Genomic DNA, 20,822 nt, shown 5'->3' with positions numbered 1-20,822 from the left:
ACCCCAAAATTAAACATTTTGTCATTAATCACTTTTCCCCATGTCGTTCCAAACCTGTAAAAGCGTCTTTGGAACACAATTTAAGATATTTTGGATGAAAACCGGGAGACTGTCCCATTGGCTGCCAAGTAAATAATACTGATAAGGCCCAGAAAAGTATAAAAGACATCGTCAAAATAGTCCATCTGTCATCAGTGGTTCAATCTGAATGTTATGAAGCAACGAGAATACATTTTGTATGCAAAGAAAATAAAAATTACTACTTTATTCAACAATTCGTCTCCTCCGTGTCACCATAGCGCCATTTTGGAGAATATCCGCTGGACGCAAACTGCATATGCTGTTCTGTGTTAGCCGCACCACACGGATATTCTCCAAAATGGCTCTACGGTGACACAGAGATGAATTGTTGAATAAAGTAGTAATTTTTATTTTCTTTGCATACAAAAATATTCTCGTCCCTTCATAACATTGAACCACTGATGACAGATGGACTATTTTGACAATGTCTTTTATACTTTTCTGGGCCTTATCAATATTATTTACTTGGCAGTCAATGGGACAGTCACAAGCCAAATTTTCATCCAAAATATCTTAAATATTTAAATATATCTTATTTTTAGGTGGAGTAACCCTTTAACAATGTCAAATACTGATGATATGAATGAGGCAATATTGTTTTGTACCACCATTGCAGAAGCAGTGTTTTGAAGCAGGTTTGTCATGATTTGAAATCCATATGGAGATAAAATCTGGAATCAAGTTCGGAGGAAGGTAAGGTAGGAGATCACTCTGTGCTATCTATATACTGTATAATTTTAATATAAGAATAATTCACTGAGTATGACCATTTCAGTTTCCACACAGAGAGAAGAGGTGCCAGAAAGAGAGAAAGTGGTCAAATGTGGGGCAGGCTGAGTGTGTGTGCAGGAACACGTTGAACGTTGCTGTGAAAGGTTGGTTTTTTGTGGTGCAGTTTCTGCTGAAGTGGCCTGACGAGTATATTATTTCCCTGCTGATGAATTAACTACACATTCACAGCTTTTTTCTAGATGTCAACACATCTTAACAAAGTCATCATGTCAGCAGACAACTAATTGTTGATCTTGCATTTCCTGTCGGTTAATATCATGCACGTGTGCTGTTAGTTGTACAGCATAGCGGAATCAAGCATGTTATAAATCTTTACATATAACCCATGTAAAATATTTAGAAGTGAAACAAAATTTGGACAAATTTAGCATTACATCACCTGCTCACCGATGGATCCTCTGCAGTGAATGGGTGCCGTCAGAATGAGAGTCCAAACATCTGATAAAAACATCCCAATAATCCACAAGTAATCCTCACCACTCCAGTCTATCAATTAACGTCTTGTGATGTGAAAAGCTGTGTGTTTGTAAGAAACAAATTAATCCTTAATGCCCGAAATAGCCCATAATAACGCTTGCTTCAGTAAAAAAAGTTAATCTGCTGTGGTCTTCTCACATCGAAATCTACCAATTTCAGTAAAGGTTTGAAGGAAGCAACGAATTTAAGTTAAAAATATCTTGAATTTATTACAAACAGCTTAACAAGACATTAATTGATGAAGCTGTGTGGATTACTTGTGGATATTTGTGGTGTTTTTATCAGCTATATGGACTCTCATTCTGACGGCACCCATTCACCGCAGAGGATCAATTGGTGAGCAAGTGATGTAATGCTACATTTCTGCAAATCTGATCTGATGAAGAAAAAACTCATCTACATCTTGGATCACCTGAGGGTGACTGAATTTTCAGGAAATGTTCATTTTTGGGTGAGCTATTCCTAAGTCAATGTTGTTTTAATGGGCTCAGTGTTGATATACATCAATAAGCAGTATGATTCTGGGATTCATGAAATCGAAATGGCTGACTGTATTTTCTCATATTCTTTTCTCATCCTTCCATCCAAAAGCCTCGATCCCCCTTAAGCGGCATAGCCAGATTTAGACTCTGGGCGTTCGCTTTTGGTTCGAAAATGCGTTTGAAGTGAAGATGGCCACCTCATCACTATATTTTTCCTTCTGTCCTTTGCTGTGTTCCCCGTTTATGAGTTGCACATGGGGCAGCCTGCAATTTATACACCACAAAATAAGCCCCTGCACATCTGCGCTCGCAACCGCACGTTCTAGCCACCACCCCGCTCTGCCCCACCCGTGGGGTGGAGGGACATTGGCAGCGTTCGGTCCACCGCAGGTCTCTCAGCAAAACACTGCAGTTATATTAAACTTAAATACAGGGGCTTGATAAACAAGAGAGAGAGAGAAAAAAAAAACATCTCTGTCCGATCGCTACAGTGCTGCTTCCACCATTTTTGCTTGTGGTTAGTGAACGACGCTGCTAAGAAACCCTTTTCCCAAAACACAGAGCAGATGGTGTTTGTGTCTGTGGAAAGAAGCTGGACGGCCCCATCCTCAATGTCCAATACACTCTTCGGGAAGACACGCACTTGTGGTGTACTTGCTAAATTTGTACATGTGCATAAAAATCTGAATATGGCATTAAAAACATTGACATTAAACATTAAAATTATCTATTGTCTTACACTGTATTTAATCTATGCACACACTTCCAATAAAATAAAATAGTTGCAAAGGCTACTGCTGTAGGTAATGCAGTCTTAATACTATTTTGCCAATAGTCAGTGACTTAATGTGTAACATACAACAACAGAAGCAAATAGCAATAGATTGAATGCATCAAGATGCTCTCTAGGGTGAATTTGACCTGCAGCCTGCACTTCCTCAAACAAAAGAAAGCCTTCCATACTGTTCTGGTATCGAATGCCCACATGGATCCAATCAATTCTCAATGAATAAAATTCAAGTTCCCTCTTCAGTGTTTTCTCTTTATCCAGTTTCACTCATGTGACAATGACGTTAAAGCGGTAGATCCCACTCAGGTGCACACACAAACACACACTGACCAAGCTGCGTGATTCTCTCTGGAAACTTTGTGAGGTTGGAATAAGGTTGATAAAAGCCCTGAAGTCATTCTGTGGCCTCACCATAGGCCACACTCCCTGGAAGTGTGTTATTTGCCTCACGCACACACACATCCACTGTGTCATTTTCCCTGTGCTGCTGACTGACCAGCACACAAGTGCTCATTTTCATGGCACTGTGGCTGCAAAGTGGCATGTTACAACATAAACTCAATTACACACTCACACATCTATCTATCTATCTATCTATCTATCTATCTATCTATCTATCTATCTATCTATCTATCTATCTATCTATCTATCTATCTATCTATCTATCTATCTATCTATCTATCTATCTATCTATCTATTGTGGCGGGAGGAGCATACGACAGACACAGTGGGAGTGGCGTCAGGCCTCGGAGAGGTTTTTATTAAACAATAATAATCAAAATAGTGTCCAAGGGGAAAAAGTGTCCAAAATAAACAGGGGATCTGGTGTCCTCGTCGTGCTGTGGGGTACGTGAAGGAGGGCAGTGTTCAGGAAGGAAGGGTCCAGGGAAGGGGCGGAGTCCGGTGGCCGCACGCGCTCCCCTCTCGGGACCGGGAGCGAGTGGCGACGGCTTCTCTCGAGCGGCTTCGTCCTACTCCTTGGCCCCCGGCACTTCTGGGGGATTCACGGGTGCGGCAGTCTTCCTTCTCGACGCGCCCTTCCTGGACCCACGAGGACACCAGCGTGCATGCACGGGGAAGAGACCAGTCTCTCAAGGAGCGGCGGTGATCACACGCCGCATCACACGCCGCCAGCCCTGGCTGTTTCAGCGCCCCTCCTCTCTCACACACCCACTCCCGTCGGGAGCCTGGTGAAGGGCGGCGAATACGGGATGATGATAAGGGGGGAGGCAGCCGACTCGTGAAATGCAAGAATGTAGTAAAGCCTTAGTAACCAGCCAAAACAGCCTGACAACCACCTAGCAATGCCTAACAACAACATACTGTAGAAAAGCCTTAGCAACAAGATAACAATGCCATGCCAATCATCCAGAACACCTTAGTATTTCTTAGTTGACTTATATATCAGTTGGTATGGTGAATCAAAACAGCATCAAACATGAGATTTATTCTGGGGACAAATTTCACACACACACATATGCATACCGACACAGTTAGATGGTATAGATAAAAATATATTCATGTTTGCTTTTAACGAGGCCACTGAAATCAGGCCATACATGAAAGGTGTGTAAAATACCGCAAATATTTCGGAAATAAAAAGTAGGCCTCCCACAGCCATGTCAACTTCATAAAGCACAGAGTATTGGGTACAAATGAGGGTAAAAAGCGAGCGGGAGGCCTAATGAAATGACTGGCATGGCTGCTTTTAATGAGACTAACATTGAGATACTATAAAGTGGTGAGTGAGGGTGGAATGGTGGTTTAACATGCTCAAAACCACCAAAACACACTCGCGCACACACATCAGCACTATCTTTTCCTTAATAATCCTTTTACATCCCACATTTTCTGCAGTGTCTTTCACTTGAAAGTTTGTGTCACATCTAAGCTTCATGGCCCCTCTTCTAGAAGGTCTCATCGTCCTCTGAGAAACCATTCAAAAAACACCCATCAGCCAATCAGATGGGTGTGAAACACACTGGGAAAGAAAGGAGAACTTCACTGCATGCTAGTGAGAGAGAGAGAGTCATGTGACTTGAGGCCCACCAATCAGATCATGGGATTGCCGTGCAGCAGCCCTGTCGTGGGAGCTGTGACCTCGGATACCTCAGACATGCGACTGACAGGCCGTTACCACGGAGATCACCAATGCGAGAGCGTCAGACACCTGAACTTTCAACTACCTGACTAAAACCACGTCGAGAGAACAACGACCACTACTAGAGAGACAGACAGACAAAAGTGTCCATCGTCAAAGGTGAGTCCATCGCTCAGAGTGGCTTGGTCTTTCTCTCTCTCTCTCTCTCTCTCTTTCTCGCTCGCTCTCACCACACAGCACATATGCTGTTCTGTTAGTCGGCTTGTGGCGAAAGATTCCTGTGGCACTCTCAAACCCCAAATTCTTGGTTGCAGGCAGTCTATGTAGTTTCTCTATTTCTCTTTCTCCGATTGTCATTCTCTCAGGCTGAAGTCGGTGAGGCGGCGGAGAGGCCAGTTCTTTTCCCTCCCGAGCGGGACACATGGCTTCAAACAGCATCTTCGACACATTCTCCAGCTACTCGCCCAGTTTACTGCGAGGTAAGTCACCCATTGTGGCGTTCCCTTCCCTCCTCCTCCGCCGCTGTGGTGACCAGAAAGCTGTCAGGCGTAGTCGTAACCTTCATAAGAGTGTATCTGCTGTAGTTTGTTGTGAATCTGTGGCAGTTTAGCAGTTCTGAACGTGTGACAGTGTATGCTTGGGTTTGACATGTTGCATATAGACTACAAACTCCCTTGAGAACTATTATCTAACACTTTTTAAAGTGCAACCTGTCTGTTTAAAGCATAGACCAGTTAATGCTTGTTTTGCTTTGTAAACAGTCTGCTTAAAATGTCTGTTGCTGTAAAAGGGCACCATGTAATTTTATGTATATAGGTTTGAGCCTTTACGGCCTTCCATAGATGCCCTGAAACCTAGATCAGGGAATTCAATGCACAAATCTGTGCATATGAGTTACCTGCGCATTTGTCTCCCGTAAGATGTTTGTTTTATAATGTCTCAGTCTGTTTGGAGCAGTTCTGATGGGTTTGGATCATAATGGCCTGCTTACCGCAAGCATTAGCACCATAAACGCTCTCTCAGCTCAGGGCGCAAGGGAGGAACCAGCTAGACCAACCTTTACTGGAACTCACAAACCAGTCAACTTCTGGAGCCAGGGCACTCTCGGCCTTTCTGTGGTCGCCGTGTATATGTGTGGGTACGAGCCCAAGTCAACATTAGTGATTTACTGGCATCTGCATCTCCTGAGCTCCTCAGAAGAAGCCATTTGTCACTATGGTAACATGAACATGTGATGAGGTGCTTCCTGCCCTCGGATGAAGTCCGGTTTTGTTTTAAAAACAATGCGGAATCATTCTCCTCATGAAGTGCTCATTCAGGCCGAGATGAAGATTTAAATCAATGTGAGATCAAAGCTGATATTTACTCTTTAATGCATGTATCTGGTCTAACTGTACGTGATGCATCACTACAATTACTAGAAATAAAAAAATGTTTCACTTCATAACGACTTTCCTAATTGGCCAACGTCACAAATTCCTCCAATTGCCTGTTATTCTCCTACGCAATACTCAGTTTTCACAATCAATTCAACTTCTAATTGATAAACTGAAGACCTGTCATACATTTTTCAACGTTTTTCTTAGAAATATGTAATATTAAGGAAGAGGAATTGGTTGAAAACTGCACTTGTTAAATATTATTTTATTTTTCATACTTTTTTTTAATGAAAAGTACACAAATTTGTATATATATATATATATATATATATATATTTTTTTTTTTTTTTTTTTTTTTTCTCTCACACGTTGTTGAGTGGTTTATTGCTTTTATGAAAGGGCTGCAATTGCAATATAGTATAAGATGCCAATATGCAATAAAAGGTGAAGTTTATTCATATTTATGTTAATGCATTTGGTAGGCGCTTTTATCCAAAGCAAGTTCATTTCATTCAAGATAGTGTATGCATTTCATCAGTAAACGCATTACCTGAGAATGCTGTATATTAATCTTAATTTTTCTTCTAGCAAATAATATTTATTTGTGTAGGCTATTTACAATGTAGCAACTTGGTGCATTAATGCAACTGCTTTCAAAAGCAGCTCATCCAATCGAAAATATCTGTTTCAGAAAATAAGTTGTGTAAGATCAAAGTAAAGAAGAGCAAATCACCCCTCGCCAAGATTACAAGTGATGCTTTCGGTCTTGTTAAGTGACGCCACCCTGCCCGGCAGAGACAAAATATATACAGCCTGCCTGTGTTGTTTTCTACTTCTTTGCAGTCCATTTCACATAGATGACTTCAGATCCATTCATATCCCACTCATCCGCTCACATGAAAGTCTAGAAGTTTGAGTAATTGCTGCTGAATTGATCCTCACATGGTATGGTTGAGTCTGTGTTTACATGCATCAGCAGAACTCTGAGCTGGTTAACATTACCGTAGACTCTGTGATGGATCGGTGTGAGTTAAATAAAGTAGCTCTGAATTGGACAGAGTGAGTGCTGATGTCATCCACTTTATGTAATAAGCAGTAGCTAAATGCTAGCAGGGGTTTAGGTTTGCTATGTTACTGTAAACTCCCAGCATGCAGTTCCACTCTCATTCCACATGTTCAGTACTGGAGGAACAATCAGTCAGTGAAAGATCTTGATTGATTACTAATCAAAATAATTTGGGGAAAATGTATCCCAATGTCTGTGGTGGTTACGTCCCTGTGGGATGAGCTGAGGGTTTTAGTTTTTCTTAACAATGTGCTCACATCCAAAAATAAGGAAGAAAAAGAAACACAGGGACAGAAAACAGAAGTGTCAAAATCAAAATGTGTGTTTGCTTTAGTAACAGTGTTGCCAAAATAAGAGTATGGGGCAAGAGAGTTTGCAGGATATTTTTAACCGGTTTAAAGTGAAAAAATAAAAAAATGTAGGATGGGACTGGAGTGTTTTTAACCTGAGCTGATTCATTAAAGCAAGTGCTACATATCAGAATAGACTCAGGTGATTGGATAGAAGAGGTTGAGAAGTAATAGAAATTTGTGATAATAGATGGAAAATAATGTCGTTTCAGAGCTTAATTGCATTTTGAGGACGGAATATGATTTTATTTTTTTTTAATTAGCAAAAAAAATGTAATTGGCAAATATGTGCACTGATGAATCAATCCCAATTATGATAACATTTATTAGGAAAGTAAATAGGCTCAATGTTGATTTAGTCAGTTCTAGTCTTTCTTTGCTCCTTTCTTTCTTGAATCAATGAACTATGAATTTAGTTTCTACTGTTTAGAGTCAGAACTTCTCAGATACCAAAATGCGGCTCTAATTACCATTGGAAATCATTTGTGAATATGCAATATCCTTTTTCACTTTGTTCAGCCATGAAACCAAAAGTGAATCATTTAAAAGCAGAAAGCCTTTAATTTCTCCTATCTGAGATGTTCAGATATCCTTTATGTTGTGTACAAGAAAAAAAACAACTTTTGGATCCACTTTTGTGTGTGAAATCATACTCATTTGATCCAAATGTTTTCATAAGGGTTAACAGTATATCTAATAATGACAATGTCTAACAAATATAGCGATTTGAATAAATTTTAACTATGTGTCATATATATGTCTATTTATACATTATATTTACTTTACTATACGTGTCAAGAAGAATAGATATATATTCTAAGGTCTAAATAAAAACATTTATTCAGAAATATATTAAATGCAGAAAAGTTATTCCAAATTCCAAACTTAATTGGATGAAGACAGTCATGACACGTATCCAGCACACGACAAAATTAATAATTAAATAAATAAATAAAATAATAATTGTAATAATCAGTATTTTTGTCTTGTGTTGTTATCAGTAATAATATTTAACCATTCTTAAAACAGGACATATTTACTTGAGAAGCAAAATTTCATCAAATATTTAGACAATTATCCAGATAATTAACCATATTTTTCTTACTCCAATGAAAAGTTTGTTCTTGATGTCAGTATAAATCTAATACAATTTACTGAAGTTTATGAATAAAATGAGAACATTTGCCTGTAGGAAAAAAATAATAAACTTCATTAAAGTACATTCATTTATCTCATTAAGTACTTAAATAAAATTATGAATTTTTAAGTATGTTTAGATATTTCATTGGAAAACAGAAGAAATAATTATAAAAAAAATCTTTGCAGTGGATATGTGCAATGATGTACGATAGAGTCTCGTAAAACGATTCACATACAAGAGAAAGAGTGTGAGAAAAAAATTTAAGGAACAAGATGAGCGGGTGTGTGTGTGTGTGTGTGTGTGTGTGTGTGTGTGCGCGCATGTGTCTGTGTGTGTGTTGCGTGTTAATCTGATGCAGACTCTGTTTGCTTCTGCTGCTCACCAGCAACCACAATGAGGTCACACCTGTTGCACTGAAACAGCAGTCTAAAACACACACACACACACACACACTCAATATATAAATATATATAAACGTATCTAAACAAGCTATTTACTTGCATAAATGGAAACATAAACGAACACGCAACCACATTCACACACATAAGAGTATGGGTCTGCTCACATTAAATTGGCCTAAATCTTAAACATGCAATGTAAAAATGATTCACAGATCAAATAAATAATGTTCTTTTGATTATTTCCATTTGCATATTTGTTCTAGCAACTTGTCATTTTCAGGAACACCAGTAATGCATCTCAATGCAGATTATTTCTATATACTTTCTATATATACAGTATGTTTTTTTGTTTCTTTCTATTGTTCAAACCAACACGCACAACTGGACTCATGCAGTATTTGAGTTCAAATGGCCTGACAAATGAAAAATCTTTGGTTCAGTCCTATTCAATCTCTTACAAGCATGCACTAGGGCATCAATAATTAATATGGTTGGATATGTTTAACCAGTTGTTGATTTTGTTGTCACATTTAGCAACTTGTTTTCTTGTGATGTCATGAGCTTGTTGCTCTCAGTAAAAAAACAAAACCAAAAAAAAAAACGTTTTTGATCAATTGATTTTTAACCTTGTTGCATTTCATGTACCAAGTATTGTGGTCTATGTGGTGTCTAAAGAGACTTCATGACTGATTTTTGTCTCACGAGTGTTCATGTGATTTTGTCAATAGTTAACTCTACACAACATGCTTAAGTTCGCTTAGGACAAGATATTTCTCCGCAAACACTCAATTTTTAACAAAGACAACCCTAAAACCTTTTTAGAATTGTTATCTAAAGCAATTTAAAGATTTTAAAATTGTATAGCATTTTATTCATTTTGTACTCGTAACTAATATATATATATATATATATATATATATAATTTAAAGTCATGCCAATTTAACATTTTGGTCAATGCTTTTAATTAAAATAATTAAAGGGATAGTGCTCCCAAAGATAAAAATTCTGTCATCATTTACTCACTCTCATGTCATTCCCAACCTGCATGACTTTCTTTTTTATCTGTGGAAAAGAAAGTACAAAGAATGTCATATATGGACCTCAAACGTCTTCAAAATATATCATTTAGGTTTGGAACAACATGCGGATGAGAAAATTATTACAAAATTTCCATTTTTAGTTGGGTTAACCTAAAGAAACTGAATTCGACTCAGAAAAACCTATGCAAGTGGTTGCCTTCAGGTTTCCACGAATGCTTAATTTTGTACAGTGTGCAAACATGCGTACACTAGCATACATCTGCATGCATGCACATATGTAGACATGCATTGTGTAACCACTGTGGAATCCTGCCTGAGTCTTCCGGTTGAATTCTACCGACATGACCTCACATAACACCCATAGCAAATCTAAACTCCATCGGCTTGAGCTACAGAAAGCATCTATCATATTCTGCTCCGAAGCATTCGTGGCAGAACTTAAGGACACTGAGTGCTTCACCCGCAGATTTACCAATACAGCATGCAGGTCGTGCAAAACTTCACATGACTGCACAGAGTTTATTAATTTCATAAACACATGGTTCGTGCTCCTATAAATTGATACTTCACTGCGCTGGAGTGCATTCAAAGGCTTTCGGCTCCTGCCCATTACCCTCGGCCCCCGAAAATATCAGCATCCAAGGCAAGAACTGAAATCTGTAACCAGATATTGAGGGTCTGGATATTGGACAGGGAAGCGCGTAATGAAAACTGCATGAGGGTCTCAGCGGAGGGTCTGGCTTCTGTGTCTAATTTAGCTCAGAACAATTCCTATTTATAAAGCGCAGGCTCTTTTGTGGGACTGGAGTTAATTAGGGAAATGTCCCAAGTATAAGAGGAGTGTTTTGCAGGGATTTCTTGTCACTGGTCCTGAAGCTAGCGATCAGAGATCTAATGGCTGTGATGAGAGAGATTTTCTTGTGTTCTTGCTCTATCTTTCTTGAGGGACCGTTGTTTAGGCAAACAGAGTTTATAACCCTGTAAAGCCTGACATATGAAATAAGAGTCCAAAAATCTACTTGTTTTTGTTTATTGGATTATTATATTCATAACAATATAAAATGTATGCTTGTTTACTAAAGATTTCAGAGCATAAAGACATGTGAACCACGACCTGAAGGTGGGCATTTTTAGAATTATACTAAAAGCCAAAGTTTTGATCATGTTAATAGTGGAGGCTTTAGAAGTTTGTGTATCAAATATGATATAGTGGGCTTTATAGGGTCAAAGTTTAATTCTAGTGTCTGAGAGTGTAAATATATACAAAATGTTTATTTTTGGGTGAACTGTCCTTTAACGTGTGCTTTTCGGTTGCTGTTGTGGTAGATGCCATTATACCTAACTTGCTGATATTCAGGTACCAAGCTATAGTCCTGTGTCAATGCCCTTTTTAGTTTTTATCATATTTAGTCAGCCTATCCTGTTATTTGTTTAGTCAAATTTTAGTTGCTAATCTGGAGTCTGGAAATATTAGTGTAGCCAATGAAAACGTAAAAAACTTAAACTGATAATCCCAATTATTTATCTTAAAATGATAATCACGATTACTCATTTGAGAAATTTCATCGGAATTATTGCACTTTCACCTATAAGCACAAATACGAAAAATATACACATGGATTATTTGACCTGATTTATTAAATTATCATATCAATGTAAATTTACATGTAAACTCTGAAAACAGGTAAAACTCAGGAGCTTTTCTCAAAAGCTGAAACAGTGAAATTCCTTGTATTCATTTTTATTAATTCCAATTTATATGCATGTTTTTCTGTTAAAACAACAACAGAATAGACTTGTGGCACAAAGGTTGCATAAGTGCACTTATTCAGCAACCACATCCATGTTTGGATTTATTGCAGTTCCTCACTGAGAGGGTCTGGCAGAGTTAGTCGCAGCAAACGGCCGTCTGAAGGAACACAGACTGATTCTATTACATATTAATTTGAGCATAATATCTCAGTGTAGATCGTTGAACTCCAACTTAAACATTTGTCAATGTTTTCAGCTCATCTGCACTTTTTCCACAGTGTAGAGAGTACGTGTGCGAATTAGTGCTGTCAAACAATTAATCGCGATTAATCACATCCAAAATAAAAGTTTTTGTTCACATAATATATATGTGTGTGTGTACTGTGTATATTTATTATGTATATATAAATACGAACACATGCATGTAGCTATATATTTAAGAAAAACATGTTATGTTTATATATTAAATATATTTATATGTAATATAAATTATATGAATATAAATATATACATGTAAATACATGTAATTTTTTTCAAACTATATACTGTATGTGTTCTTTTATATATACATAATAAATATACACAGTACACACACATATATTATGTAAACAAAAACTTTTATTTTGGATGCGATTAATCGCGATTAATCGTTTGACAGCACTAGTGCGAATGGTTCCAAAGATAAAGTAAAACACTGGGCAGAAAGTGTGTTCTTTTAAGAGTAAATCTCTGATAGAGGGATTTGAACTCTTGGCATGGCAAACCCAAGCATGAAAACTTGTCGAGGTCTATACTTTTTCTCCTCTCTTTTTTAAAGAAAATATATAGAGATTTTGGATATAGAGTTGTTCTGTTTTATTCTCACCTTTTTTGTCAACAATATTGCATGTTGATATAGTCATAGCTATAGTGTTTAATGAAGTCGGTGTCGTCTCATCTTTGCCTTGCCTCTTAGTCAAGGAAAAAAGGTAATAAACATATACATTTCATTAACGAAATGAACACTGATTGCATATTAAAGTTGTTTTATTAATTAAACTGACATATTTCGGAATATAATGTGTAGTTAGAAGATTTTCCATTCAAAATACTAGTATGTTTTTCGAGGCTTAAAATGCTGCCTACACTAGGTTTTGGAACATGGCCAGTGTGCTTCTTTTGTAAACCAGAATACTAGGCCTTGAAAAGGTCAATGCGTGTGCATCAAAAGTGTTTTTCATGTATGTGTGCTCCATTAAGCTGCAGCCGTGTACTGGGTTCACCCAGAGTTAGTGTGTGTTTTCAGCTCTTGGGCGTGTGATTGTGTGTGACAGCAGCGAATGAAGCCGATTCCTGGGTGTATGCAAAACACATTACCACAACACACAGCGAGTCTGAAGAACAAGAGGTGTTCGGTGGTCCTTCCATAATGATCTGTCATGATATGAGGAGGTAGAAGGATGTCAATGTCATTTATAATGTCTAGACAATCTATTTTTGAGAGACCCTCGCTGCAGTGGAACAGACGTCATGAAGGCAGGATGAACACTTCCAGAATATCCACAGCACTGGAAAGCTCAGTGGAAATGCTCATAAAATAGTTTCTGTTTGATTCTCTGAGCATGTTAAAATAAATGCATCTAACATCTCTATAGCTCACATGTTCCAGTGAGTAATGGACCATTAGGAGAGATTGCAGTCCAACAGTACAGTTTGTTTCATGCTTATGAAACTTTTCTCTCCACCACTGGTGACCTTTTTTATTTCAGTACTGCTCATTGTCTCTCCTTATGATTAATTGCATTTGTTTATGATTTTCATTTATTTGTAAGTTTCAGGCAGAAGTGTATGAAAACTAAATATAATATATGTCATTCAGAATTTTACTTGCAGAAACACGTACACTATCAGCTTGGTTTCAGTAAGATTTAAGAAAAATATATATATTATACTCAACAAGCCTGCATTTATTTGATCAAAAATACATTAAAACAGTAATTTTGTGAAATATTATATACAATTTAATTTCTATTTCTATTTGAATACATTTTATCTGCTTAAGGAACATTTCTACTGAATTTGAATTTAAATGTTGTTGTTTTTTTCAGGATTCTTTGATGAATAGGAATCCTTTATTTAAAACAGAAATCTTTTGTAGCACTATAAATGTCTTTACTGTCACTTTTGATCAATTTAATATATCCTGGATGTTTAAAAGTATTAATTTCTTTAAACTAAAAATCTTACTGACCCAAAACTTTTAAAACGGTAATATATGACATGCACTTGTGCTGAATTATAAGTGTTCCATTCCAGAATAGCAGATGGCCTGTAGCAGATCTACATGTAAAAATACACAGTGATAAGAACTGTGTGGCGAGTGAACTTGTTTAGGAATGGTGTGACATACTGTACTGTTATTTTATGTTATGTTAAAGTCAAAATATTGTGAAATGGGAGGAACGAACGGTTTACACCCTACTTTCAGTGAGGCCATCAACAATTGACAGTCATTATGACAACTGTAATGGAGGGGGACAAAGTACACAACTTAATTACTTTAGTGAAAATACAGATGCACTCACTTTTAAAAGTACTTAAGTACCAAAAGTAAATTTCCTTTATTAGGTCAACATACTGTTTTATTATTATTGTATGTAATACTTGCAATACCTTATCCCTCTAAAGTAACTTTTAATACATTGTGCCTACTAAATACACTGACTAGCTTGTAGTATATTTGGAATAAAGAGCTTTTAGAATGTTAAAAACCTATGAAAACAAAAACAATTATATTTAACACCCCTACCCACCTCCACAAAAGCAGCATGATAGTGATCTCACACAGATCTGGCAGTGTATGTGTAGCCATTTATCCACATTTGAACCGAGTGGACAGTGAAAGACAGACTGATAAGAAAAAAAAATCAAACCTGCTTTAAATCCCAGCAACACAACTGTAGTTGTATAACTTTACAACAGCAACATTGCTGAAAAATTCTCTCTAATCACTCTCGTTGTACTTTTATGTCATACACAGAACAGTCTGTGCAGTGCTGCTTCAAGTCAAACAACTATTGTGTTTTGTTAGGAGACGCACAACAGTTCCTTTGTGACTTTACAGGTAATATTTTCGTTTACACAATTTTGCAAAATCAGACAATATTATGTCCAATATACCACAATATTAACTTCTTATTATTGAATTTGCAACTGGTCAGTGTTCACAAAAATGCTGGGAAATCACTTCACGTAAATCTACAATAGTGATTAGTGCTAGACTGTCTGAGAAAAAAAGTCACGTTTTAGAAAAGAAAAAAAAACACCCACTGACTTTCAACGACTTTCTACGTCGAGGACCTTGATAGAAATGCAGTGGAGTGAGAAGTACGATATTTGTCTTTCAAATGTAGTGAAGTTAAAGTCATAAAATTATTATAATAAAGTACAAAAAGTGTACTTAAGTCCAATACTTAAGTAAATCTACTTGGTTACTGTCCACCTCTGAGCATCTGTTCATTCAGTCCAAAGTCTGGACACATTCACACATCTGTATTGTTTTCCACTTTTGTGAATAATAGTAGTTATCAGCACTATGAAACTGGAAATATGGGAATAATTTAGTGATCAAAACATGACATAAATAAAAACACTTTGTCTCTAGATTCCAGCTGTGCTTTCTCTGGATCTTCTCCCAAACAACTTCAAAAGGTGCATCCTGGAATTATTTTAAAATGGTATAGAAAGAGTAGAAGTAGAAATCATTTAGTCTATAAATCAGATTTCATGCATTTAAACAGAACTAATGACCAGTGGTGTGTTTTTGAGCAAGACTGTTTAATAGAAGATGGGATGTGTGTTCGGGAACGTTTTTTGAATTATTATGGAAATTAAATGTTATTTATTACAATCTTTTGCAATTCCATTTGGTGCCACTAGTGGTGCAAGCCACATTTTGTCTTTAAAAAATATGCAAGAAAATATCATAATTCAAGATATAAGACCAATAAACCAGTTGGAAGATTCAAAACTTTCCAAATAGATTCAGGTTGTAAGAAAGAAGACCAATTAGGAGACTTTTAAACTAATAAGACTGCAAAATTATCATCAAAATCAGAGTCTGAATGGAGCCTGAATTAATTCCAATAATTACTACATAGGCTTAGAGGTTTAGAACAAACCTTAACCAGAATATTTGAGGAATATTAATACAGTCCTGCATGAATGTGTTTACAGATTGGACAATTATAATAATTTTGACTGTAATAAGAACATGCAATATAAAATTTGAAGCAGACGGAGTCGTTCAGAGCCACAGACCACTGGTATTTTATCAGACAGACTTTTAAAACATCATTCTGAACTTATGTAGATTAATTTGGGTCTCACTGTAGAGTTTAGTCATCTCTTTGTTGTTGTTACTTTGAAAACTAACAGAAGTAATCATGTATTTTCACCACACAGCTCGACACCTGCTCTTGAACACTGATAAGCTTATTTTCCATTAGTATCACTTTCAGACCTCACCCAACACCTGACTGAAAGCCCAGAGAATCTAACAAACACTCGGCTTTTCAAGCAAACACATACAGATCCTCCCAAACACACCCTATAACTGTTATTGCTATGGCCCCACCAAGATGCAAAACCACTAAGAACATTAGTGCCGCATTTTAGCTCCAGTTCACACAGTGTTTTCACAGAGTAACTTGAACATTTACACATTAAGACTTTAACCCTCAGAGACCCGCTGTCGCAAAACTGAAAAGCATCTTAAGAGCAATTCAGCACTAATTATGGGTTAAAACATACAACAGTTTATCATTTTATGAAATATAGCATTGCTATGAGAAATATTTGCAGTTGAAATCTCCGGGTTTAAGAGTCTGAGGGTTTAAGCAACTTATTAGTTTGGTCAAGAATAAATGGAATACATGGAAAATTACCTACTTTTCACTGCTGGTTATACTCTGTATAATTGTGTATGTGACAAATAAAAATCTTGAATTAGAATTTGCAATGATTGCTTTACCTCTTTAAAACTGTGCCCTGAAGTGTTTGCACACAATCGTTTTATTTGTCGTTCAAACCTCAGACCGATGCGTCATCAGTGCCTCAATTATCACAACGGAGACTCTTCTGCCATGAGAACTCTCACACATAGACAAAAATCCTTAATCGTCTTCAAAACCTCTCCCTTCTTCTCTGCAATAAAACAAGTTAATTATGGCATCGAAAATATGAGGATAATGATAGGATATAAGATGATGGTCGCCCTGAGGTTATGAGTTTTTGATTCTCTCTGTTGCCTTTTTGTTTTTTTCGCTCGCTAAATCCAAGGCGCCCTTCCCAGAAAAAGCTGAAGTTGTTTACAAGCGGTTTATTGACTTGTGATGGGTGATGGGAGATTTTCAGGTTGGTCTTTGTGAAAGGAAACAACTCAGAGTTCTTTAAGTGAATAACTATTTCAGATGCATATTTCAATGCATTTGTGGTTTCTCCTGTTAAAATCAATGCCATATAGAAGAAAAGGAATATCCACATGTGAATAGCCAAATCTGTTTTATTCCTCTATTAATCACATAAGGAGATGTTAGGCAGAATGTCCAAGCTGCTCTTTTTCTTACAGTGAAAGTGGATATTAAACAAGAGAATGTAGGATTTGATTTGATTTGATTTGATTGGATTGTAAAAAAAAAAAAAAAAAAAAAAATTATATTCACTAAATACTGGTGTATAAATTATTCTACAAATAAATTTCAAGTAAATTTAATTCAGAAAGCGCTAGTAAATTTGGCAAACAATTACAAGGAAATGACAAGTAACACATTAAATTAAACAACATTTTGAAATAGAAAAACTGAAATAGTGTTTTCATGTAAAATGTATGCAAAATGTAGACCAGTAATGTTTTTTTTTCATAATTGTTTCATCATTTTTACATTGTATGGCATTTGAGAAAAAAAGTCAAACATTTATATGGCTTGATGATTGGGTGAAAGGAAATTGGTGAAGCAAATTATAATTTATTTATTTATTATTATTATTTTTTAATAACTTGCCAGGATGAATAATCCACCAAAAAAAAAAAAAAAAAACAGGAATATACATTACTGACATACAAAAAAAAAAAAAGGTAAAAAAATTTAAATTGTTTAAAAAAAGATTATTGGAGTACATTTTATAAGAAAGTACTATTTCCGTTTTCTACTTCAAAATTTACTTGCTGTTTCTTTGTAATTGTTTTTATTTACTAGTTATTTCTGAGTGAAAATTGTTTCTACACCATTTTTTTCCCACTGTAGGCTCCGTTTTGATTTCAAGTTGACTGTGAAGTTATAATGCAAATAGACACATGCACAAACATCCAATTTTATATGAAGCTACCGTGCACAGAGTGTGTATTTTAGATGGGTAGTCTTTAAACTACAGTAATCTAGTTTCTTTGAACAGTTCATAAACTATAGGGAACTCGGGAAGTGGCCTTTTCATTCATCTGATGAGGTAGTAATTTTAGTTTCACTAGTGAACTAGTTTTAGTTTTAATTTGAGAATACCTGGCATAATCTAATCTTCAACTGCACGTGTGAGCTCGAATAGAGCTAAAACAATGAGTGTGTTTGTGTGTTTATGGAGTTGCAGCAGTTCCTTTTCTGAGGAAAAGCCCCAGATGAACAGACAGGGATTCCCCCTCTCACAGACACACACACACACACACACACACTCACGCTTTCTCTCTTCCCATTCCTCTGCTCTTCTGTGTCTGGACTCTGGTCAGGCTGTCTGGATCACTCTCACGACATTCCCATGCAGACACACATACATACTGTACAAGTTGCAAAATCTCTCACACTTTCTTTCATTTTTGCAGACAGATGACAGACATCATGCTGCTGACTTGTTATGTCACAGTGATGACTTGGCGATTTCCCTCCATCTAGAAAACTTCATGACAAATATTCACACTGTCACTTCCTGTTGGACATTCCATGCTTCATTTAACTGATGTCTCTCTGAAAGTGTGAAAGCCAAATTTAGGAAGTAACTTTAAAGTCAAAATTTTACAGGAACAATCCGCCTTATGCAGGGTTTAACTTACATGAACTGAGAAAATTGATCTGAAATAAATATTTATTAGCTGTGAAATGGCTATTAAAATGTTTAATTATTTTATGTATAGGGGCAAAATCTATTATTAAATTAAATTGGTATTATTATAATATTATAATTATTATTTAATATGTATTATAATATATGATTTTTATATTATTATAAATACCATATTATATTTATTGTATAAATATAATTTAAAAAATGCCCTTATTATTGTTATTATTTTTACTAGCTGTTTTTGGTGGCTTAATGCAAGGAATATTTATTTACAACAGATGTTTTCATTTGTACACATTTAGTATGTATCTTTAATTTGAATGATTCTTTATTTTTACCTCATTTATTATGTTGCATTTCTTGATGAGGTCACAGACCAGCTGGCAAGTCATTTTTAATTCAGTATATGATTTATGAGTTGGTACATTAATTGATTAGTAATGTTGTAATGTTTTTAAGGTTCATTATTTTTATTATTTGTTTCTTTGGAAAAACATGTTTGCCAGCAAAAATGAGCTCAGTAGTGTGAAAACACTCTTATCTCTCATTTACGGGCCACTGACAGGAAGTCAAACTTGGCGAGCCCATTATGAGTGATTAAACATGCAGCCAGTCTGTTAACGAGCTCGTTTTAGAGCTTTGTCTTTAATCAATGCAATGGCAGAGACTTTACATGCTCTTGGATTGATTAGCTCAAATAACAGCACAGAACGACACCTTGCACTGTGACTGAGTTTACAAACGCACCAGAAGAGAGCTTTAGTCAAAAACTATACAGGCAGAAATTTACCTCAAGGCCTAATATGCAATTCAGAGATTTTTGAAGTTTGCAGTATATTATGTTATCATATACATTTTAATGTTTTTTTATGCACTTAGTAGACACTTGTATCCAAGGTGGCTTGCGTTGCTTTTGAAGGAATGCATTTCATCAGTTCATGCAATCCCTGAGAATTGAATCCATGACCTTGGTGTATTATGCAGCATATTATGCACCACAGTGTTCTGCATCTGTGCTTTGTGTGTTTCAGTCAGAAAATCTGCATCAACATAATCATGCGTGTTGACTGCGTTCACTCATGTGCACATGCTCTGACAAGCGTGCTGTTTTGACGAATTCCTCTGTTCTGTGTCGACCTACTTTTCTAATTCCCTCATTCCTTTCATATACAGCTTATCTCCTCCTTCTCAGACACTCGTGAGATGGAGCGCTTCGTTTGAACAGAAAAAAACGATAAACATGTGGCTTTTGTTGCAGGCGGGAATGACAGCATTCCGCATGAGACCACATCTATCTATCTATCTATCTATCTATCTATCTATCTATCTATCTATCTATTTATCTATCTATCTATCTATCTATCTATCTATCTATCATTCTGTCTGTCTATCTCTCTGTCTATCATTCTATTGTTCTACCTATTCTATCATTTTATCTATTTAGCTATCTTTTGATCATCTATCTACATATCGTTCTATCTACCATTGTAATGTTCTGTCTTTCATTCGATCTAATGATCTATCTATTTAGTCTTTCTTTCTTCCTTTTCCCCCCTTTTTCTCTGTCTCTCCCTGTCTGTGTGTTCCGGCTGAGAAAGGGCCCACCGCACGCAAACACAAAGAGGCATTGTATTCTGGGTAAAATGTGGTAAGCAGACGCTGGTGGACGGCCCTAGCGGTTGCTGGCAGGCAGACACACTTCCTAACGCTGCCGGCACATGAGCTCTTGTTTTGGGAAAGCCCTGAGTTATGGCGGCTGTGGCGAGGGGCATTTATGAAATCTGGACGTGGCTTATTTTGGGAGCCAGTGGAGTGGAGTGTAAATTTAGCCCCCACCACAAGGTCACCCCTGGATCCCTTTCTCTCTGTCTCCCTCATTAA

General features: G+C 36.6%; 1 protein-coding gene across 1 annotated transcript in view; it reads left to right on the top strand.

Moving 5' to 3' along the window:
• Window positions 1-4,677: 4,677 nt before the first annotated feature.
• Window positions 4,678-20,822, top strand: part of LOC306882488 (runt-related transcription factor 3-like) — a 57,322-nt gene continuing 41,177 nt past the window's right edge. Inside the window, exons 1-2 of the mRNA XM_079437142.1 lie at window positions 4,678-4,882; window positions 5,089-5,202. Of these exons, the coding sequence (XP_079293268.1) occupies window positions 5,145-5,202 (58 nt within the window). The 5' untranslated portion in view covers window positions 4,678-4,882; window positions 5,089-5,144. The remainder of the gene's footprint in view (window positions 4,883-5,088; window positions 5,203-20,822) is intronic.

The sequence above is a fragment of the Barbus barbus genome (assembly GCF_936440315.1).
Source record: "Barbus barbus genome assembly, chromosome: 16".
Classification (NCBI taxonomy): Eukaryota; Metazoa; Chordata; class Actinopteri; order Cypriniformes; family Cyprinidae; genus Barbus; species Barbus barbus.
The sequence above is the reverse complement of the archived record's forward strand: the minus strand, read 5'-3'. Positions and strand labels throughout refer to the sequence as shown.